The 24,350-nt window shown below is 42.0% G+C and overlaps 2 protein-coding genes across 3 annotated transcripts; one reads left to right on the top strand and one right to left on the bottom strand.

Moving 5' to 3' along the window:
• Positions 1-617: 617 nt before the first annotated feature.
• On the bottom strand, positions 618-22,531 carry LOC133109418 (guanine nucleotide-binding protein-like 3). The gene is made up of 17 exons (XM_061218742.1): positions 22,469-22,531; positions 19,466-19,576; positions 19,015-19,083; positions 18,719-18,802; positions 18,245-18,380; positions 17,955-18,058; positions 17,607-17,751; positions 17,162-17,249; positions 16,703-16,880; positions 4,160-4,270; positions 3,714-3,782; positions 3,046-3,129; positions 2,572-2,707; positions 2,282-2,385; positions 1,934-2,078; positions 1,492-1,579; positions 618-833 (listed from the first exon to the last, which is right to left on the bottom strand). The coding sequence occupies exons 1-17, from the start codon at positions 22,529-22,531 to the stop codon at positions 620-622; spliced, it is 1,929 nt and encodes a 642-aa protein (XP_061074726.1). The 3' UTR covers positions 618-619.
• Positions 9,886-11,756, top strand: LOC133109717 (serine/threonine-protein kinase pim-3-like). 2 transcript variants are annotated; one of them, XM_061219230.1, is made up of 5 exons: positions 9,886-9,997; positions 10,191-10,569; positions 10,905-11,081; positions 11,173-11,293; positions 11,720-11,756. In XM_061219230.1, the coding sequence occupies exons 1-4, from the start codon at positions 9,911-9,913 to the stop codon at positions 11,271-11,273; spliced, it is 744 nt and encodes a 247-aa protein (XP_061075214.1). In that variant the 5' UTR covers positions 9,886-9,910; the 3' UTR covers positions 11,274-11,293; positions 11,720-11,756. The 2 variants fall into 2 exon arrangements, with proteins under 2 accessions (XP_061075214.1, XP_061075213.1); XM_061219229.1 differs by lacking the exon at positions 11,720-11,756 and having other exon boundaries at positions 11,173-11,468.
• Positions 22,532-24,350: the final 1,819 nt, after the last annotated feature.

Below are 24,350 nucleotides of genomic sequence, written 5' to 3'. Positions count from 1 at the left end.
AATAAAAGAAAAAAAAGAAAGTTCAGTCGGTGACCAGATGGAACATTTCACTGCAAATGAAAACTGAATGAATACAAAGAAACCCACTCTGACCCAATTATTGGCCAGTGCAACTTAAGTAGTTATTGACAAAAAAGGGGGGGCCATCAAAAGTCATCTTCCTAATAATTTACTATATAAAGAAATGAAAAGTTAGTGTCAAAAATTATTACAACATCCCAAACACAAACAAACTACACTGGCAAAGAGGAACAGAAGTTGTAAGTTTATAAGCAGACAGGTGGACAATTAGCAGGACAGTTTAGTGCCATTGTTGATGTTTTTTCCTGACACAGCCAGGAGGTTGCCGTTTTATGTAATGTGGCAGGAATAATGCCAAGAGGAGGAGACATTTTGGAGATCTGGTCTCTATTAGCCTCTAATGGGCTACCTATCACCTATAGGACAGATTTCAAAACCGGCATAGTGTATGTGTGCACCCATTTTTGGTTAGTTACAACACTCATTTAATTTTGTTTTGTAGCAGTAAAGCAGAGGATGGATTCAAACTGGGACCCAAAAACCATACATAACATAGTGAATCGTTACACCCCTACTCCACAGTAACTCCTATACAGTGTCACTGAGGGTCACACCAAGAGCATCCACTAAGTACCTCATTCCTGTTGCAGCGTCTGAGGATGGCTGCCACTGGCTCCATGGGGTCCACCAGCTGTTCGATCTTCATGCAGTTCCGCAGGATCATCCCTGCGTCTGACGTGGAGGTCGCCATGACGATACCTGGGCAGTCCAGAAGCTTGATGTGCTTGTCCAGGTGTACCTCCTGAAGGTGCCTGCAAGAACATTACACAGGTTTCAAAACCACTTCCTGATTAGCCCTGCTCCATGACTAACTCATCATATTCCATCCATCCATCCATTATCTGAACCCGCTTATCCTGAACAGGGTCGCAGGGGGGCTGGAGCCTATCCCAGCATACATTGGGCGAAAGGCAGGAATACACCCTGGACAGGTCGCCAGTCCATCGCAGGGCACACACACCATTCACTCACACACTCATACCTACGGGCAATTTAGACTCTCCAATCAGCCTAACCTGCATGTCTTTGGACTGTGGGAGGAAACCGGAGTACCCGGAGGAAACCCACGCAGACACGGGGAGAACATGCAAACTCCGCACAGAGAGGCCCCAGCCGACGGGGATTCGAACCCAGGACCTCCTTGCTGTGAGGTGGCAGTGCTACCCACTGCACCATCCGTGCCGCCTAACTCATCATATTGCCTTATACAAATGTCAATCACTCTCATGTAAAGCTGAAGATACAGCACACTGCAAAAAAGTCTAATTTAGGAAAACAAATGTCTTAGAAATAAGATTTAAGTCTGAAAATACAAGACTAAGATACTTATTAAAGGTACAATCACCTATTCTACCTTTAAGACTGACTTGTTTTTGTATTCTTGCAGTGCTGGTAAATTTCACGGCTTACCTGGTAACACCTGGTGTGGCTCCCACACTGCAAGCGCGAGCACGCTTCAGACTGTTGATCAGACTGCTCTTTCCCACATTGGGGAAGCCTGAGGGAAACACAGCCAGAGTTAATAAGACAGCCTCACCAAAATGGTTTTATCAAAAAGAAGAGTTTTTTATTCATTGTCTTGATTTCCATTTATTTAAATTCCTTAAAATTCAATCAACTTGCACACACACAAGAACAATATGGGATGTAAAAAATCTATATGGATTAGAGATGGTTCACAGTTTCAGAAGACACTAAAAATAATATGGAGAAAGACTGCAATAGAGTACTCTGATGGTATTTAAATGAAAAACTAGTAATGCAGAAAATTGTGAAAACTGTGAAATTGTGAGAACTGTGTGAACAGTACTCTCTAGGTGTTGACATGGAAACCCAGCGAGGCTGTACTCACCCACCACACCCACGGTGATGGTGGTCTTGATGTTGAGGTTGCGGCAGTAATTCCCCAGGAGTTTCATCAGGAGGTCGGCCCCCACACACGCACTGCTGCCCAGGAGCTCAGAGGAGGCCTGCGTTATGGGCACACTGCTGCGCTTCTGCAAGGGGGAGGGGTCTGTGATGTCATCAAACTGAATAGGAACCCGGACTAACCGAACTGGACCCACGCTCTCTTTGATATCGCCCTCTTACAACAGTTCTGACTGATGATGTCGCACACATAGGACATAAGATAATTATGAGGTTGCTACATAGTCATAATTGGTCATTTTGGGTTCAGGGCATGCTCGTTCATGCTCACCAGGTTTCTGTTCTGTTGCTGAGTGGAGGCTTTGAAGGCCACAGTAGGGAACTCGTTCCGAAGGTACTTTATCCACTTTTCTACAATCTCCTTTGAAACCAGATCTTGGTACAGCCGAGGGAGTTGAAAACATCAATAAACAAATCAATCAGTCAATCAATAAATAAAGTAAATAAGTAATCATTCTGGTTATTAGAGAAATGTATACCCCTATTAAAAACCAATTATCAAAGAAAGAAAATAATTTATGGTACCCCAGATGTCCCTATCCTGATTTGTATCTTACTCACCAATCTTGTTTAGCACCAGAACTATTTTTTTGTTGGTGCCACTCTGAACCACTGCCTGCTCCACCTGTGGACATCGGCAGCCCAGAGGGTCACGTGCATCCAGAACCTCCAGAATAACGTCTGCCCTTTCAATCACCTGGACAAAAACGCTGGCGTTACTAACCATAACACTGTCCAACTGCACATTACTGGTGATGCATTCACACATCCATTTCAAAGGTTCTGAAAATGACCTCACTTTAAATTAAATTTAAATTAAATACATTGTTAGGGCACAGCAAAGGTTTGCCGTTTACTTCCGATATCACAGGCAGAATTATATACTATTTTCCTGTGCAAGCTTGGCATTTTCATTACTTTAACCTAGATTGCCAACAACATTTCTGAAAGACATGCCGATACACAGTATATGTGCAAAACTCTTCACCCAGTCACAGCACAGACACATATTCACTTATATTATAGTCCCCATACCTTCTTAAATTCCCTGTAGTACGCCTTCCTTGAGTTTTCATTTTCAAAATTGACATGTTTTTCCAAATTCTGCATCTCATTTTCCTGCAATATAAACCCAAAACTCTAAAATGCAGCAGAAGAGCAATGCAATCATCCATCCATCCATCCATTATCTGAACCCGCTTATCCTGAACAGGGTCGCAGGGGGGCTGGAGCCTATCCCAGCATACATTGGGCGAAAGGCAGGAATACACCCTGGACAGGTCGCCAGTCCATCGCAGGGCACACACACCATTCACTCACACACTCATACCTACGGGCAATTTAGACTCTCCAATCAGCCTAACATGCATGTCTTTGGACTGTGGGAGGAAACCAGAGTACCCGGAGGAAACCCACGCAGACACGGGGAGAACATGCAAACTCCGCACAGAGAGGCCCCGGCCGACGGGGATTCGAACCCAGGACCTCCTTGCTGTGAGGCGGCAGTGCTACCCACTGCACCATCCGTGCCCAATGCAATCATGTCTAGTGAAACAGGAGAATATTAACATAGTCGTATGTCAACCAGGAACTAGATGTAAGCTCCCAGTCAGTTTCAAGCACATCTAGGTTTACGTTAGATTGGACTCATATAGTAAAATAGCATTTTAAACGCAGCTTTTAGCACCTAGCTGGCCAATTACCTTCTTCTCGAATTCGCTCTGTCGCTCTCTTTCACGTGACGCCTTCTGTTTCTCCTGGAGGTTTTCAAGCTGATAGAACAATAATACACAATACCAGCGTTTACAATAATGCAGAAAAAAGGCATATTCAACACAGAAAATATATTAGATACATTTTAGCACTACATGCAATAACATTACAGACTCAACGAAAAACATGCCATGTATTCAACAAGGTGCTCAAAACATTACATAAATTTAAATAAAACAGGCAAGTCAGACGACATGAGCCATCATTATCAACACCATAGTAGTGTCAATGTTCTGCTCATACAAACAATCCTACTGTATTTTAACAACAAACAAAATAGCACAGCTACTGCTAGCAGCACATACCATTTACTTTAAAAGGCTGATACAAAGTCTAGACATCTTAAGGCCAGTGGGTAAAACAAGATGTGTCTCACCCTTTGCTTCCGTAGTTCTGCCTCTCTCTGGCCAGCCTCCTTAAAGAGACTGGCATGTCCTGTGTTCTTCCTTCCTTCTTGTGACTCTTTTTGTGTCCTCCCATCTTTAACCTGGAATTGGTAACAAAATATGAAACAGCGTACATTACTACAGTTTAGTCTCCTAAATGCAGATTGTGCTAGTTTGTTCAAATGTGACACACATACACTACATAGACCTACATGTATTACAGATGGTAAATGCATGTCGACATTTTAAATATAAAATGTGAAGTACTCTCAAAGATGATTATTTGAGTAATCCACTGTTACCAGATACCAAAGGTAAACAAACAAAATGATAACATCACCTCAATGAGTTCAGAAAGTCTCAACAGAAAGAACCCAAGTATATCAATTTGCCCACAATCAGGTAAAGCTGCAAATAACACCCTATCCCTTTCCATACAGAAAAGAAATCCATGGAAACTGGACAGCAGTGTTTAATGTGTATTTTTACAGAGTATTATTCGAGATCACCATACACATGACAGTGACTATGAAAATAACTTGACTAGCATTTAAGTGAACGCATAAGACTGCTGACATACAAGACAACTTAATCTAGTTTCAGGACCAAGAAAACTGGGGCTATCAGCAGCAACCAAATCATTTCATTTTGATATATTTTAAGGGTATGTTTCGGGTAATTATCTAGATAGCTTGAACATGTGTCTACGTGGTTCACAGGACATGATATTAATATTAAACCCGGGGTGGATTTCCCCAGAAACTCACAAACTCCAGTGGTTACCGGGTGTATTGCAGTTTATTAAAGGGGCAGTTCCGATTCCAAAAATGAACTTAAAAGGAAACAATGCAGGATTTATTTCCTTGATTCGCTCCCGTGTTCACCATCAGAAACAATGACGGAAGCTCACTCCCCAAGCAATTAACTATTTTGCTATGACTAGCTATGTCAAGTAGCTTTGCAACACTGTGTTGTAGACTGCTGGAATCATATCTCTTTCAAAAATACAGTAATGGCTGCATTCATACCAGTCATACTGTCAGAAGTATGCCAAATACATCAAACAATCAACCAGGCTTTATTTACAGAGCACATTTCATACAAATTTGCAACACAATGTGCTGAACACAAAAATACAAATAAAGAAGATAAAAATCAGGTCAAATTAATAAAATAATTTAAGAAGAGTACAATTATTTCAAAACAATATGGAAAGCAATGCTAAAAAGGTAAATCTTGAAAAAGTACTACAGATGTAGAACCCCACAGTCATTACATTACATTACAGTCATTTAGCAGACGCTCTCATCCAGAGTGACATCCAATGAAGTGCAAATCAGAACCAGGGACAAGTGCGTTGAAGACCCTAGGGGAAAGTACAGATCCAAGTCCTAGCGTGATCACATAGATAAAACTTGACCCTTGAATAGTACATCAACTTTCATATAGCTTACACATGACTAATTACAGTGGTGAGGAAGGGAGGGAAGCCTGAAGAGGTGAGTTTTCAGTCCGCGCTTGAAAGTGGTCAAAGACTCTGCTGTTCTGACACCCACAGGAAGGTCATTCCACCACCGCGGGGCCAGAACAGACAGCATTCCTGACCGAGAAAGACATGCAGGCTGTGACAGCTCTGTTCCAAAGATTAGGGCTGCAGAAATGGAATGCCCCCTCACTTTTTTTTAGATGCCAAAAATCTGAACGTTTGTAAACAAAGGTCGCGAAGATACTTCCGGGTGGCCACTTAGTGGCGGAACGAGGTAACGTTAGCCTACTTCAAAATCGACTGAACCAGAGCTGAGTAGAAACAAGAAACAGTTAACTACCGGGTGGCGCAAGGGGCGCCGCACCATGACGACCTTTGGAAAAATTTAGATCACATCATTGAATAATCGATGGGAATTTAATGAACATTTTCCTACTCTGAACAGTGGTAAGGGCCATCAAAATGATATGTTTAAAGCCCTAGTGGTGCTGAATATAGAAAGCCTGCACAAGCAAAGTGGAAAACTTGGGAAGCTGCCCAAAATTAAAAAATACATTCCAGAAAGGTTCCGATAGTGCTCAAGAAGCTAACCATAGGCTAGCTAGTTCTAGTACAGCAGTGACTAGCCTAGCTTCGGATAAAGAGCACAGTGATGGAAAGACGAAGCCGACGACGAGGAGAGTATTCTGCAACTGCAATCACAGGAGCCCGCGGTGCCAGCAGCCGAAGATAGCACCAAATCAACGAATAATCCGTACTGTTTGCCAGTGAAAAAGGACAATGTTTGTCAGATGATGGCCCAGCAATACTACCAAAAGAGAACTACAAGCGACACGTTTTTCTCCCCCAGGTTGATGCAGCTTTAGTCGATTTTGTTTCTCTCCAGCACCAAGGATGTAAACCGCATCTTGCAAAGGAAATTTGGGACACTGATACAGATTTGAGTTTAGAAATAAAAACAGTGCCAGATCTTTGGTATGGAATTGAGATGCTTAGGTACATCTATCGGGGAAATATTTTGGAGTAACGTTACCCACATCTTAGCTTTGATCTGCGCTTATTGTTAACTTTCCCATCTCAAACGTACTATCTGCAATCGACATGTTACAAGATCGTTTGAATTGATTGGCCGAAATTTCAATTGAGCACCAAATCTGTCGCAAATTGGATTACTCCAAGATAATTGAAGAGTTCGCAGCAGCCAAAGCAAGAAAGGTGCTCTTTTAAATGGTGAGTCAACGGTATTGATTCATTACACCTGTCTTAAGTCAAAAATAGTGGTCAATATGTGATAAATTGCCTTTTTTTCCTCTTAAAAAGTTTAACGTAGGGGGAGGCATATTCCTATTTTGCCTAGAGCGCTGAATTGTCTTCCCTTTAACGATTCTTAAAAGGGAGGATAACTCAGATCCTACAGTCCGTTTACAGGGCGGTCTCAGATTTGACAGGTGCTTGGCACAGTCAATGACAGCTGGCACAGAGACGCTGACATAAAGTGTAAGGAACATCGGGGGCGGGGGCGGGGGCGGTGGGGGGGGACAACCGGAACTTGCTCATGTTGTTGGCAGCTAACATTAGCTAATAAACACCAGGCGGTAAACACTGGATGATACGTTAAATCCGACCTTGCCTGTTAGTTTTAGTGGTAACGTTATTGTAGGGTTTCCAATAACGCTTGCTAGCTAGTTTGCACTGGTTATTCATGTTAACGACGTTGGCTAGCTAACGTTAGCTACAACGTTAGGGGGCGCTGATAGCTAACGTTAACGTTACTTTAGCTAGTTAGACGTATAAATCATATAAATTAAACAATTTCGTTCAGTTTTCACAATTATTTTTATATTCCAACATTGACTTGGTTAAATGACACGGAAAACACTGCCTGCTATTCATTTTCCTGAACATCAGCAGGCAGCAGAGCCAGAGCCGTTATCCACCTAGAAGCAAGTGTTATGACGTCATGCTGATTTGTACATGTTTTGTCACGTCACAGAACAAGCATTCTAGACTGAAGAAATAATCTATATAAGAAATTATTCCAAAACAAAATATCCCAAAGAAGCATAACACAATTTCATTTGTTGGGTATTTTCATTGAACGGAACAATGCCAAAAAGGAAATTAGCATGTAAGACCTAGGCTTCCTTAGCAATATAGAATTGAAGAATTCAAGCTTTATTAGGCTTACACCATATAGAATTCACATTGTAAGCTTTTAGCCTTCTAACGCGTAAACTGCAATTAGTTAGCACATACATAGATATTCATCAGCTCTGATACGAATTGCAATACATGGTATTTTATTGATCACATGCAATCACTTGTGTAATTAATTATATTTCTAGCCTGAGATAAAACTTTGCTTTGAGGAGAAAAAATAGGCCTACAATGAATCTAGAAAACTGAACAAGAGGACGCTAACAGATTCAGACTGTGTTTTTTCTTCCATCCAGCCTCAGACGATTGCCGTCCTGAGCAGAAGAACGATGGTGATAACTTGGACTTCTCAAGACGTGATCCCTACAATCTTCGAGGTTAGCATGACAACAAAACAAACAACACAGCTGTAGTCTAGTTTCTTTCCCAAACAGTCAGGAAAATTATTTTTCCTCAGTTTAATGTAATAACATGAAAGATATCCTTTGAAACATTAATTCTCCTCGCACTAACACAAATCTTCTGAAGCAGCAAGTTTTCAGAAAGTGCACATGGTGTGTATGGACCGGATCGCAGACAGGTGCCTTAATCATTTTATGGTGATTGCCACTTTCATTAGAGAAATTATACTGTTATACTGTTCTGCATATTCTGAATATTTTCTGCAGATAATGACTGTAGAAAATGTTCAGAAATTAGTTTTGCCTCACTTAATTTGCCTTTCTTAGGAAATTGTGTAGTTCACATTGATGCTGAGTCAAGATTTTGCAAAAATTGGCATTTTCTGCAGATTCCTTCAATATTGATGCAACATCCAACATAATGTTGGGAACAGCTGTTTCTTGGAAGTTTGATTGGGGGGAAAAAAAACCTTATAAATAAATAACAGTCCACTGCTACTGCTTTTTTAATTTCAACACTGATTTTATTCTGTGCTGCTCAATTAAACTGCATGTTTTTTTACTTCTCTATTTATTTTGGTCTTTAAAACAATAGCCATAATAAAAACAAATGTACCTCGCAATAAAAACAAAAAACAACATTTTATTCCTGAACAAATCATATTGCAATCAAATCATCAACCATACAAACAAAAAATCCATACCAATCCATATTTAAACATGAACTGATGAGTTTATGCCTATTAAAAACATTCCATATCATGCAATGTTTTCAAAAGTTTTCAGGATCTGTAGGCAGTGCTCTTCTATTGCTGTGTCCTAGCCGCCCCCTTTTGAACAGTGAACAGTGGTGCTCTCCTCTCTGTGAAACTAACATGTACATTCTGAACTGAAGGTACATTCAGACTGTATTCTTATGCTTGCACGTCCTTTTTAACCAGAGAGGAGAGTTGAGGAAACAAAGCCAGAGCAGGAGCCAACTTCTCCCACTGCAGAGGAACCACTCAACAAGAGAAAGCGCGGTCAAGATACTGTCCAGGCCTACGGAGACAAAACCCCCAGATCTAAGAAGAGCCCACAGAAAGGTTAGGATAGTAACACTGAGCAGATCAGCAAGATTGCTTTCTAATAGGCATCATCTGATACAACCTCATTGATTTGTACTTATTAAACAAATCATGAATGCATTATTATATTATCCATTAAAATTGTGGACTTTGGACTTTATGGACTAACATGCATTACATAACAGTTTTAATCTAATTGGCACATTTTGAATGACCTGTTTTCATAAAGCAGGAATCTGCAAATACTGATATTTAAGAATGTAAAGAGAGACCTCCTTTTTCCCCAAAGTCAAGGCTTTGAGAATATTTGAGAATGCTGCTGCCTATCATGTGGTTTTATGTGCAATACAGTTAGACCTATATACCATGCTCTGAATAACTGGTGTCTACCTGCTTTATTTTAGAATCCGTCAACAGGGTCTATAAAAAAGGAAAATTGCTGGGACGTGGAGGCTTTGGCTCGGTCTATGCAGGGACCCGCATATCCGATGGACTTCCCGTAAAAAACCTTTTCTATGATCACAAACTCTGATTACGATTATATCTCATGACTATTGATTTATCTATGCTTATTATTATCAAATGACAAAACTGATTTTACCCAACTTTAAGGCATTCACCTAACACAACATGCTGTGTTTGCTATCAAATATATCTCACATGTGTTTTCATCAGGTGGCCCTTAAATATGTTCTGAAAGATGAAGAGGAAATGCACGTAAGTACCTCTTCCATGAGTTATGGGGCTGTAACCAGAGACAATGCAGAATAAAAATAATGTACGTAACTATGTGTTATAGCATTAACATTGACTAACGTTCCAAAAAACTGGAAATAAAAAAACTCACCATTTCATGTTATGTGCTAATTTGGCAAGGCTCTCACCAAAACTGCTTGACGTCTCTCCACAGCCTAGGAAGAAATTGTCCAAGCCCAAGGAAGTCGGACTATTTGAAATGGTTAACAAACTATCAGGTCATCCCAACATCTTGAAACTGTACAACTGGTTCGATAGACCTGCGTCTTATGTAATGGCAATGGAGCGCCCCAACCCCTGCAAGGATCTGTTCACATACCGCCAGGATCAGGGGGGCGTCCTGGATGAGGACGAGGCGCGCAATGTTACCAGTCAGCTGCTGGGCGCGCTGCAGCACTGTGAAGACCAAGGAGTGGTGCACCGGGACGTGAAGCCCGAGAACATCTTGATCCAGACGGACACCAAGGAAATCAAACTGATCGACTTCGGGTGTGGAGACCCGCTGAAGAACACCGCCTACACTGACTTCTCTGGTCAGTAAATGGAGGCAGAATCTGAATCAACCTTATTTTCATTGCACATTGTACTAGACCACCCGGTGTCTTAGTGATGAGTCCTGTCAGGATATAAAGAGGTCACACTTGGTTAGTTAGAAACATAGGCTGCTAAGATGCTTGCGCTTCCTACAACCGACAGTCTTCAGTCCTCCAAGTCTGATGAGGGTTGTAGGAAGGTTGTAGGAAGCGCAAGCATCTTAGCAGCCATCTTAGCTAACTATCCAAGTGTGACCTCTTTATATCCTGACAGGACTCATTTTTTACCTAGCAAACTGTACGCCGTCCTGATTTTTGTTGTGTCTGTTTATCAGGGACCCCCGAATACTTGCCAATTGAGTGGTTCCAGAAAGAGAAGTTCCTTGCAGGCCCTGGGACTGTGTGGTCAGTGGGCGTAACCCTGTATAACCTCGTTTGCGGCGGCGATCCCTTCACTTCTTACACCAGCAAGGGAATGCGACATGTGGAGATCAGTGCCGGGCTGTCACCAGGTGAGGAGCCAGGAGGTCAGGAAGGAGCTGCATTTCAACACACCCTCTGTTTCCTCTGTCCAGTCATACTTTATCTGCATTTCCCTAATAGAAATCAAGGACTTCATTTGCTGTTGCCTGAGGCCCCAGGCAAGAGACCGACCCACCCTGGAGCAGCTGCAACTCCACCCCTGGATCCTGAAACACTTCTAATACCCAAAAAGACTCGACAAGTACGCTTGCTTCTGCTTTAAGCAGTCCTCATTCAAAACTCCATTGGCATCAAGAGTAGGCAATTGGTTGAATTTATTTATATAAATCAGGAATGGCAAGCATGCCTGTTTTACTGGAGGCATACTACATTGCATTCTTTGGGAGTACTTATTTACAATAAAATGGCATGTTAGTTGGCCACAAAGCAAACTTATTTTACGAGCTGAATAGCTACCTTGCCAAAGGTATTATGGTAGCTATGTAATTTTAAGTCGCTACTGCTGACTTGCTTTAAAGCTTGGAGCAGGAATTATCAGTCAGATGTTAGTCATTTTGTGACAGTGGCATAATTGTGGCATAATGTTACAGTACATGTTAGTTTCACTGCTTGCTTTTAGCCCAGATAGATGCTCACACACCTTTCATCTATTCCTTCCTTTTGACAGCCGGAATAATGGCAATGACACCGAGAAACGAATGACCCATTGAGGAGAAAATTATTTTGAGAATGGAGATAAGTATAGATATAAAATGTAGATAGAATGGAGATAAATGTAGATATAGAATGGAGATAAATGAAGATATAGAATGGAGATTAATGACCGGTTGGTCGTCCAAGGCTCATCAATGTGCAAGGGCAACAAAGGCTATCCCTTCTGGTCCAAACCGACAGAAGGGCTACTATGGCAGAATTTTAATGATGGTTACGTACGAATGTGTGACACAAATATTCTGTGCATTATGCCACAGTAACCCTTCTCTTGGTTCGGACCAGATGGGATAGCTGCTGCGCATGGGGCTGTGTAGCCACAGACCAGCCCATGCTAGCCCCTGTCCACCTTTGAAAGCACCAACAATGGGCATGCGAGAATCGGAACTGGACCTTGAAGCAATGGAAGAAGGTTGTCTGGTCTGATGAGTCCCATTTTCTATTACATCATGTGGATGGTCGGATGTGCATTCACCGGTTACCTGGGGAAGAGATGACACCAGGTAAACGGTGAACACGTACCATGTGGATACATGAGGTGAAAGAGAATGGGACTCATCGGACCAGGCAGCCTTCTTCCATTGCTCCAAGTTCCAGTTCCGATGCTCGCGTGCCCATTGTAGGCGCTTTTGACGGTGGACAGGGGTTAGCATGGGCACTCTGACCAGTCTGCAGCGACGCAGCCCCATACGCAGCAGGGTCTGATGCAGTGTGTTGTGACACATTCCTCACGGCTCAGACCAGACGGGATAGCCTTCATTGCCATCGCACATCGATGAGCCTTAGGTTGCTGGTTTGTGGTTTGTCCCTCCTCGGACCACTGTCGGAAGGTACTCACCACTGCTGACCAGGAGCACCAGACAAGCCTTGCCGTTTTGGAGATGCTCTGACCCAGTCATCTGCTCGTAAGTATTTTGCCCCTGTCAAAGTTGCTCAGGTCTTTTACACCTGTCCATTTCTCTTGCATCCAACACAGCGATTATGAGAAACAACTGTTCACTTACCTTTTAAAATATCCCAGACCTTGATGTTCCCTTTTGTTAGAGATAATCAAAGTTATTTGTGACCGGTCATAATGTTTTGTATGAAGAGAGATGAATCTCAATATTATTCACAACTTGTGCCTTGTCAAAGTCGGGCTCTCTGGGAAGCGAGCATTGCCTTCCCGGACTCGCCCGAGGGCACAAACGGGCCGAGGCTTCCATACCAGGGGCGTGCTGAGATCGGACACCAGCATGCCCCTGGTAGGGAATTGGCGAGTAACATTGATTATCTTGTGAGAAGGTCTGCGATATATTAGAGTGAACCGTTGGTTCTCGTAGTCACTGGGTTGGATGCGTGAGAAATGGGCAGACATAAAGACCCGAGAGACTTTGACAAGGGCCAAATCATTATAGCCAGACAACTGGGTCGGGGCATCTCCAAAATGGCAAGGCTTTGCGGTGCTCCCAGTCAGCAGTGGCAAGTACCTACCGACAGTGGTCAGAGGAGAGACAAACCACAGACCGGTTGGTCGTCCAAGGCTCATCAATGTGCAAGGGCAACGAAGGCTATCCCTTCTGGTCCAAACCGACAGAAGGGCTACTATGGCAGAATTTTAATGATGGTTACGTACGAATGTGCGACACAAATATTCTGTGCATTATGCCACAGTAACCCTTCTCTTGGTTCGGACCAGATGGGATAGCTGCTGCGCATGGGGCTGTGTAGCCACAGACCACCCCATGCTAGCCCCTGTCCACCTTTGAAAGCACCAACAATGGGCATGCGAGAATCGGAACTGGACCTTGAAGCAATGGAAGAAGGTTGTCTGGTCTGATGAGTCCCATTTTCTATTACATCATGTGGATGGTCGGATGTGCATTCACCGGTTACCTGGGGAAGAGATGACACCAGGTAAACGGTGAACACGTACCATGTGGATACATGAGGTGAAAGAGAATGGGACTCATCGGACCAGGCAGCCTTCTTCCATTGCTCCAAGTTCCAGTTCCGATGCTCCCGTGCCCATTGTAGGCGCTTTTGACGGTGGACAGGGGTTAGCATGGGCACTCTGACCAGTCTGCAGCGACGCAGCCCCATACGCAGCAGGGTGTGATGCAGTGTGTTGTGACACATTCCTCACGGCTCAGACCAGACGGGATAGCCTTCATTGCCATCACACATCGATGAGCCTTAGGTTGCTGGTTTGTGGTTTGTCCCTCCTCGGACCACTGTCGGAAGGTACTCACCACTGCTGACCAGGAGCACCAGACAAGCCTTGCCGTTTTGGAGATGCTCTGACCCAGTCATCTGCTCGTAAGTATTTTGCCCCTGTCAAAGTTGCTCAGGTCTTTTACACCTGTCCATTTCTCTTGCATCCAACACAGCGATTACGAGAAACGACTGTTCACTTACCTTTTAAAATATCCCAGACCTTGATGTTCCCTTTTGTTAGAGATAATCAAAGTTATTTGTGACCGGTCATAATGTTTTGTATGAAGAGAGATGAATCTCAATATTATTCACAACTTGTGCCTTGTCAAAGTCGGGCTCTCTGGTAAGCGAGCATTGCCTTCCTGCTGAGATCGGACACCAGCATGCCCCTGGTAGGGAATTGGCCGATCCAGCAGCCCAAACAGGGCGCCCTCGCCGATACCCCCGGCTGGCACAACACCACTACACCAGACGATGAAGACGCAGCTACCTGGCCCTCGTCCTGTCACCGGAACTTTCTGAGTATCTAAGCGTGACCTCTTCATATCCTGATAGACTAAATTTTTACCTGCCAGACTGTACACCGTCCTGGTTTTTGTTGTGTCTTGAACAGGGCCCCCCGAATACTTGCCAACTGAGTGTTTCCAGAAAGAGGACCAGCCCACCCTGGAGGAGATGCAGCTCCACGCCTGGATCCAGCAGGCCTGATAGACACTGGAGTGTGGGGATGCACCCCACTGACTGGTATGTAATTCTAACACACAAAAAAGCCCCTGCAAGTACTCTTGCTTCTGCTTTAAGCAGTCCTCATTCAAAACTCCATTGGCATCAAGAGTAGGCTGTAAATCTTACTTTTACAGAAATCAGAAGTTGGCAACACAATTGGTTGAATTCATTTATATAAATCAGGAATGGTAAGCATGCGTGTTTTACTGGAGGGATTTTACATTGCATTCATTTGGGAGATGTATTAATACTTATTTACAATATAATGGCATGTCAGCTGCCACAAAGCAAACTTACTTACTAGCTGAATAGTTACCTTGCCAAAGGTATTATTTTAGCTATATAATTTGAAGTAGCTATTGCTAAATTGCTTTAAAGCTGGAGCAGGAATTATCAGTCAAATGTTAGTCATTTTGTGACAGTGGCATAATTGTGGCATAATGTTACAGTACATGTTAGTTTCACTGCTTGCTTTAAGCCCAGACAGTTGCTCACACACCTCTCATCTATTCCTTCCTTCCTTTTGACAGACGGAATAATGGCAATGAGACAGAGAAACAAATGGCCCATTGAGGAGAAAATTATTTAGAGAATGGCGATAAATGGAGTTCTAGAATGGAGATATACACCAGTGAGCCAAAAATTGACAATTCACAGATGAAGTGAATTATCTCCTAAGAATGACACATGTCTTTAAGGCCTGCGATATATTCGAGGGTAAGCAAACCATTGGTTCTTGTAGAACTTTCTCAGTTTCCAAGTATCCAAGTGTAACCTCTTCATATGGCAATGGGCCAAAACATTATGACAATTCACGGATGAAGCGAATAACATTGATTATCTCGTAAGAATCACGCATATGATTCTCAGGTACGGCAGGCCAAAGCCACAGAAGAAGCCAACGGAAGAGGGGCGGGCCAGTGAGGAGACCACGGCCCAAAGACTCCCTCCTCCACCAAGAACAGTTCCGAGTAGCCCGGCTGGGCCAATCAGAGGAGCTCTACCTTCACTGCCAACTCGACGGGCACCCCTGCCAAGCCCTGGTGGACACGGTGTCCACCATCACCCGGCCTGGCGTGCTCCCCAACACCACGGGCACACTTCCACCAAGCTGAGAACGGCGACTGGTGAACGAGCAGAGACGAGAGGATGCAAGCTGCTGTGCGTCAGAAAACCCACCATGACTTCTGGCTGGTCATGGTCATGGTCACTAAAACATAGGTGTAGTAAAATAGCTTATAGTGAGTTGTAATATTTAGAAAAAGTAAATACGGAGTGGCTTCACCTCAATGTAATGTATTTGGACTTGGCAATTAAAAATAATGATGTCCTCTGAAAAGGGGTGGTGGTGGAGGGATTAATAATAAAAGAAAAAAAAGAAAGTTCAGTCGGTGACCAGATGGAACATTTCACTGCAAATGAAAACTGAATGAATACAAAGAAACCCACTCTGACCCAATTATTGGCCAGTGCAACTTAAGTAGTTATTGACAAAAAAGGGGGGGCCATCAAAAGTCATCTTCCTAATAATTTACTATATAAAGAAATGAAAAGTTAGTGTCAAAAATTATTACAACATCCCAAACACAAACAAACTACACTGGCAAAGAGGAACAGAAGTTGTAAGTTTATAAGCAGACAGGTGGACAATTAGCAGGACAGTTTAGTGCCATTGTTGATGTTTTTTCCTGACACAGCCAGGAGGTTGCCTGTTTATGTAATGTGGCAGGAATAATGCCAAGAGGAGGAGACATTTTGGAGATCTGGTCTCTATTAGCCTCTAATGGGCTACCTATCACCTATAGGACAAATTTCAAAACCGGCATAGTGTATGTGTGCACCCATTTTTGGTTAGTTACAACACTAATTTAATTTTGTTTTGTAGCAGTAAAGCAGAGGATGGATTCAAACTGGGACCCAAAAACCATACATAACATAGTGAATCGTTACACCCCTACTCCACAGTAACTCCTATACAGTGTCACTGAGGGTCACACCAAGAGCATCCACTAAGTACCTCATTCCTGTTGCAGCGTCTGAGGATGGCTGCCACTGGCTCCATGGGGTCCACCAGCTGTTCGATCTTCATGCAGTTCCGCAGGATCATCCCTGCGTCTGACGTGGAGGTCGCCATGACGATACCTGGGCAGTCCAGAAGCTTGATGTGCTTGTCCAGGTGTACCTCCTGAAGGTGCCTGCAAGAACATTACACAGGTTTCAAAACCACTTCCTGATTAGCCCTGCTCCATGACTAACTCATCATATTGCCTTCTACAAATGTCAGTCACTCTCATGTAAAGCTAAAGATACAGCACACTGCAAAAAAGTCTAATTTAGTAAAACAAATGTCTTAGAAATAAGATTTAAGTCTGAAAATACAAGACTAAGATACTTATTAAAGGTACAATCACCTATTCTACCTTTAAGACTGACTTGTTTTTGTATTCTTGCAGTGCTGGTAAATTTCACGGCTTACCTGGTAACACCTGGTGTGGCTCCCACACTGCAAGTGCGAGCACGCTTCAGACTGTTGATCAGACTGCTCTTTCCCACATTGGGGAAGCCTGAGGGAAACACAGCCAGAGTTAATAAGACAGCCTCACCAAAATGGTTTTATCAAAAAGAAGAGTTTTTTTATTCATTGTCTTGATTTCCATTTATTTAAATTCCTTAAAATTCAATCAACTTGCACACACACAAGAACAATATGGGATGTAAAAAATCTATATGGATTAGAGATGGTTCACAGTTTCAGAAGACACTAAAAATAATATGGAGAAAGACTGCAATAGAGTACTCTGATGGTATTTAAATGAAAAACTAGTAATGCAGAAAATTGTGAAAACTGTGTGAAATTGTGAGAACTGTGTGAACAGTACTCTCTAGGTGTTGACATGGAAACCCAGCGAGGCTGTACTCACCCACCACACCCACGGTGATGGTGGTCTTGATGTTGAGGTTGCGGCAGTAATTCCCCAGGAGTTTCATCAGGAGGTCGGCCCCCACACACGCACTGCTGCCCAGGAGCTCAGAGGAGGCCTGCGTTATGGGCACACTGCTGCGCTTCTGCAAGGGGGAGGGGTCTGTGATGTCATCAAACTGAATAGGAACCCGGACTAACCGAACTGGACCCACGCTCTCTTTGATATCGCCCTCTTACAACAGTTCTGACTGATGATGTCACACACATAGGACATAAGATAATTATGAGGTTGCTACATAGTCATAATTGGTCATTTTGGGTTCAGGGCATGCTCGTTCATGCTCACCAGGTTTCTGTTCTGTTGCTGAGTGGAGGCTTTGAAGGCCACAGTAGGGAACTCGTTCCGAAGGTACTTTATCCACTTTTCTACAATCTCCTTTGAAACCAGATCTTGGTACAGCCGAGGGAGTTGAAAACATCAATAAACAAATCAATCAGTCAATCAATAAATAAAGTAAATAAGTAATCATTCTGATTATTAGAGAAATGTATACCCCTATTAAAAACCAATTATCAAAGAAAGAAAATAATTAATGGTACCCCAGATGTCCCTATCCAGATTTGTATCTTACTCACCAATCTTGTTTAGCACCAGAACTATTTTTTTGTTGGTGCCACTCTGAACCACTGCCTGCTCCACCTGTGGACATCGGCAGCCCAGAGGGTCACGTGCATCCAGAACCTCCAGAATAACGTCTGCCCTTTCAATCACCTGGACAAAAACGCTGGCGTTACTAACCATAACACTGTCCAACTGCACATTACTGGTGATGCATTCACACATCCATTTCAAAGGTTCTGAAAATGACCTCACTTTAAATTAAATTTAAATTAAATACATTGTTAGGGCACAGCAAAGGTTTGCCGTTTACTTCCGATATCACAGGCAGAATTATATACTATTTTCCTGTGCAAGCTTGGCATTTTCATTACTTTAACCTAGATTGCCAACAACATTTCTGAAAGACATGCCGATACACAGTATATGTGCAAAACTCTTCACCCAGTCACAGCACAGACACATATTCACTTATATTATAGTCCCCATACCTTCTTAAATTCCCTGTAGTACGCCTTCCTTGAGTTTTCATTTTCAAAATTGACATGTTTTTCCAAATTCTGCATCTCATTTTCCTGCAATATAAACCCAAAACTCTGAAATGCAGCAGAAGAGCAATGCAATCATGTCTAGTGAAACAGGAGAATATTAACATAGTCGTATGCCAACCAGGAACTAGATGTAAGCTCCCAGTCAGTTTCAAGCACATCTAGGTTTACGTTAGATTGGACTCATATAGTAAAATAACATTTTAAACACAGCTTTTAGCACCTAGCTGGCCAATTACCTTCTTCTCGAATTCGCTCTGTCGCTCTCTTTCACGTGACGCCTTCTGTTTCTCCTGGAGGTTTTCAAGCTGATAGAACAATAATACACAATACCAGCGTTTACAATAATGCAGAAAAAAGGCATATTCAACACAGAAAATATATTAGATACATTTTAGCACTACATGCAATAACATTACAGACTCAACGACATGCCATGTATTCAACAAGGTGCTCAAAACATTACATAAATTTAAATAAAACAGGCAAGTCAGACGACATGAGCCATCATTATCAACACCATAGTAGTATAGTATAGAGCAATGTTCTGCTCATACAAACAATCCTACTGTATTTTAACAACAAACAAAATAGCACAGCTACTGCTAGCAGCACATACCATTTACTTTAAAAGGCTGATACAAAGTCTAGACATCTTAAGGCCAGTGGGTAAAACAAGATGTGTCTCACCCTTTGCTTCCGTAGTTCTGCCTCTCTCTGGCCAGCCTCCTTAAAGAGACTGGCATGTCCTGTGTTCTTCCTTCCTTCTTGTGACTCTTTTTGTGTCCTCCCATCTTTAACCTGGAATTGGTAACAAAATATGAAACAGCGTACATTACTACAGTTTAGTCTCCTAAATGCAGATTGTGCTAGTTTGTTCAAATGTGACACACATACACTACATAGACCTACATGTATTACAGATGGTAAATGCATGTCGACATTTTAAATATAAAATGTGAAGTACTCTCAAAGATGATTATTTGAGTAATCCACTGTTACCAGATACCAAAGGTAAACAAACAAAATGATAACATCACCTCAATGAGTTCAGAAAGTCTCAACAGAAAGAACCCAAGTATATCAATTTGCCCACAATCAGGTAAAGCTGCAAATAACACCCTATCCCTTTCCATACAGAAAAGAAATCCATGGAAACTGGACAGCAGTGTTTAATGTGTATTTTTACAGAGTATTATTCGAGATCACCATACACATGACAGTGACTATGAAAATAACTTGACTAGCATTTAAGTGAACGCATAAGACTGCTGACATACAAGACAACTTAATCTAGTTTCAGGACCAAGAAAACTGGGGCTATCAGCAGCAACCAAATCATTTCATTTTGATATATTTTAAGGGTATGTTTCGGGTAATTATCTAGATAGCTTGAACATGTGTCTACGTGGTTCACAGGACATGATATTAATATTAAACCCGGGGTGGATTTCCCCAGAAACTCACAAACTCCAGTGGTTACCGGGTGTATTGCAGTTTATTAAAGGGGCAGTTCCGATTCCAAAAATGAACTTAAAAGGAAACAATGCAGGATTTATTTCCTTGATTCGCTCCCGTGTTCACCATCAGAAACAATGACGGAAGCTCACTCACCAAGCAATTAACTATTTTGCTATGACTAGCTATGTCAAGTAGCTTTGCAACACTGTGTTGTAGACTGCTGGAATCATATCTCTTTCAAAAATACAGTAATGGCTGCATTCATACCAGTCATACTGTCAGAAGTATGCCAAATACATCAAACAATCAACCAGGCTTTATTTACAGAGCACATTTCATACAAATTTGCAACACAATGTGCTGAACACAAAAATACAAATAAAGAAGATAAAAATCAGGTCAAATTAATAAAATAATTTAAGAAGAGTACAATTATTTCAAAACAATATGGAAAGCAATGCTAAAAAGGTAAATCTTGAAAAAGTACTACAGATGTAGAACCCCACAGTCATTACATTACATTACAGTCATTTAGCAGACGCTCTCATCCAGAGTGACATCCAATGAAGTGCAAATCAGAACCAGGGACAAGTGCGTTGAAGACCCTAGGGGAAAGTACAGATCCAAGTCCTAGCGTGATCACATAGATAAAACTTGACCCTTGAATAGTACATCAACTTTCATATAGCTTACACATGACTAATTACAGTGGTGAGGAAGGGAGGGAAGCCTGAAGAGGTGAGTTTTCAGTCCGCGCTTGAAAGTGGTCAAAGACTCTGCTGTTCTGACACCCACAGGAAGGTCATTCCACCACCGCGGGGCCAGAACAGACAGCATTCCTGACCGAGAAAGACATGCAGGCTGTGACAGCTCTGTTCCAAAGATTAGGGCTGCAGAAATGGAATGCCCCCTCACTTTTTTTTAGATGCCAAAAATCTGAACGTTTGTAAACAAAGGTCGCGAAGATACTTCCGGGTGGCCACTTAGTGGCGGAACGAGGTAACGTTAGCCTACTTCAAAATCGACTGAACCAGAGCTGAGTAGAAACAAGAAACAGTTAACTACCGGGTGGCGCAAGGGGCGCCGCACCATGACGACCTTTGGAAAAATTTAGATCACATCATTGAATAATCGATGGGAATTTAATGAACATTTTCCTACTCTGAACAGTGGTAAGGGCCATCAAAATGATATGTTTAAAGCCCTAGTGGTGCTGAATATAGAAAGCCTGCACAAGCAAAGTGGAAAACTTGGGAAGCTGCCCAAAATTAAAAAATACATTCCAGAAAGGTTCCGATAGTGCTCAAGAAGCTAACCATAGGCTAGCTAGTTCTAGTACAGCAGTGACTAGCCTAGCTTCGGATAAAGAGCACAGTGATGGAAAGATGAAGCCGACGACGAGGAGAGTATTCTGCAACCGCAATCACAGGAGCCCGCGGTGCCAGCAGCCGAAGATAGCACCAAATCAACGAATGATCCGTAGTGTTTGCCAGTGAAAAAGGACAATGTTTGTCAGATGATGGCCCAGCAATACTACCAAAAGAGAACTACAAGCGACACGTTTTTCTCCCCCAGGTTGATGCAGCTTTAGTCGATTTTTTTTCTCTGCAGCACCAAGGATGTAAACCGCATCTTGCAAAGGAAATTTGGGACACTGATACAGATCTGAGTTTAGAAATAAAAACAGTTGCCAGAGCTTAGGTATGGAATTGAGATGCTTAGGTACATCTATCGGGAAAATATTTTGGAGTAACGTTACCCACATCTTAGCTTTAATCTGCGCTTATTGTTAACTTTCCCATCTCAAACGTACTATCTGCAATCGACATGTTACAAGATCATTTGAATTGATTGGCCGAAATTTCAATTGAGCACCAAATCTGTCGCAAATTGGATTACTCCAAGATAATTGAAGAGTTCGCAGCAGCCAAAGCAAGAAAGGTGCTCTTTTAAATGGTGAGTCAACGGTATTGATTCATTACACCTGTCTTAAGTCAAAAATAGTGGTCAATATGTGATAAATTGCCTTTTTTTCCTCTTAAAAAGTTTAACGTAGGGGGAGGCATATTCCTATTTTGCCTAGAGCGCTGAATTGTCTTCCCTTTAACGATTCTTAAAAGGGAGGATAACTCAGATCCTACAGTCCGTTTACAGGGCGGTCTCAGATTTGACAGGTGCTTGGCACAGTCAATGAGAGCTGGCACAGAGACGCTGACATAAAGTGTAAGGAACATCGGGGGCGGGGGCGGGGGCGGGGGCGGGGGCGGTGGGGGGGGACAACCGGAACTTGCTCATGTTGTTGGCAGCTAACATTAGCTAATAAACACCAGGCGGTAAACACTGGATGATACGTTAAATCCGACCTTGCCTGTTGTTAGTTTTAGTGGTAACGTTATTGTAGGGTTTCCAATAACGCTTGCTAGCTAGTTTGCACTGGTTATTCATGTTAACGACGTTGGCTAGCTAACGTTAGCTACAACGTTAGGGGGCGCTGACAGCTAACGTTAACGTTACTTTAGCTAGTTAGACGTATAAATCATATAAATTAAACAATTTCGTTCAGTTTTCACAATTATTTTTATATTCCAACATTGACTTGGTTAAATGACACGGAAAACACTGCCTGCTATTCATTTTCCTGAACATCAGCAGGCAGCAGAGCCAGAGCCGTTATCCACCTAGAAGCAAGTGTTATGACGTCATGCTGATTTGTACATGTTTTGTCACGTCACAGAACAAGCATTCTAGACTGAAGAAATAATCTATATAAGAAATTATTCCAAAACAAAATATCCCAAAGAAGCATAACACAATTTCATTTGTTGGGTATTTTCATTGAACGGAACAATGCCAAAAAGGAAATTAGCATGTAAGACCTAGGCTTCCTTAGCAATATAGAATTGAAGAATTCAAGCTTTATTAGGCTTACACCATATAGAATTCACATTGTAAGCTTTTAGCCTTCTAACGCGTAAACTGCAATTAGTTAGCACATACATAGATATTCATCAGCTCTGATACGAATTGCAATACATGGTATTTTATTGATCACATGCAATCACTTGTGTAATTAATTATATTTCTAGCCTAAGATAAAACTTTGCTTTGAGGAGAAAAAATAGGCCTACAATGAATCTAGAAAACTGAACAAGAGGACGCTAACAGATTCAGACTGTGTTTTTTCTTCCATCCAGCCTCAGACGATTGCCGTCCTGAGCAGAAGAACGATGGTGATAACTTGGACTTCTCAAGACGTGATCCCTACAATCTTCGAGGTTAGCATGACAACAAAACAAACAACACAGCTGTAGTCTAGTTTCTTTCCCAAACAGTCAGGAAAATTATTTTTCCTCAGTTTAACGTAATAACATGAAAGATATCCTTTGAAACATTAATTCTCCTCGCACTAACACAAATCTTCTGAAGCAGCAAGTTTTCAGAAAGTGCACATGGTGTGTATGGACCGGATCGCAGACAGGGTGCCTTAATCATTTTATGGTGATTGCCACTTTCATTAGAGAAATTATACTGTTATACTGTTCTGCATATTCTGAATATTTTCTGCAGATAATGACTGTAGAAAATGTTCAGAAATTAGTTTTGCCTCACTTAATTTGCCTTTCTTAGGAAATTGTGTAGTTCACATTGATGCTGAGTCAAGATTTTGCAAAAATTGGCATTTTCTGCAGATTCCTTCAATATTGATGCAACATCCAACATAATGCTGGGAACAGCTGTTTCTTGGAAGTTTGATTGGGGGAAAAAAAACCTTATAAATAAATAACAGTCCACTGCTACTGCTTTTTTAATTTCAACACTGATTTTATTCTGTGCTGCTCAATTAAACTGCATGTTTTTTTACTTATCTATTTATTTTGGTCTTTAAAACAATAGCCATAATAAAAACAAATGTACCTCGCAATAAAAACAAAAAACAACATTTTATTCCTGAACAAATCATATTGCAATCAAATCATCAACCATACAAACAAAAAATCCATACCAATCCATATTTAAACATGAACTGATGAGTTTATGCCTATTAAAAACATTCCATATCATGCAATGTTTTCAAAAGTTTTCAGGATCTGTAGGCAGTGCTCTTCTATTGCTG

Source organism: Conger conger, chromosome 14 (assembly GCF_963514075.1).
Source record: "Conger conger chromosome 14, fConCon1.1, whole genome shotgun sequence".
NCBI classification, from domain to species: Eukaryota; Metazoa; Chordata; class Actinopteri; order Anguilliformes; family Congridae; genus Conger; species Conger conger.
Note: the sequence above shows the minus strand (reverse complement) of the source record. Positions and strands in the feature narration are given on the sequence as shown.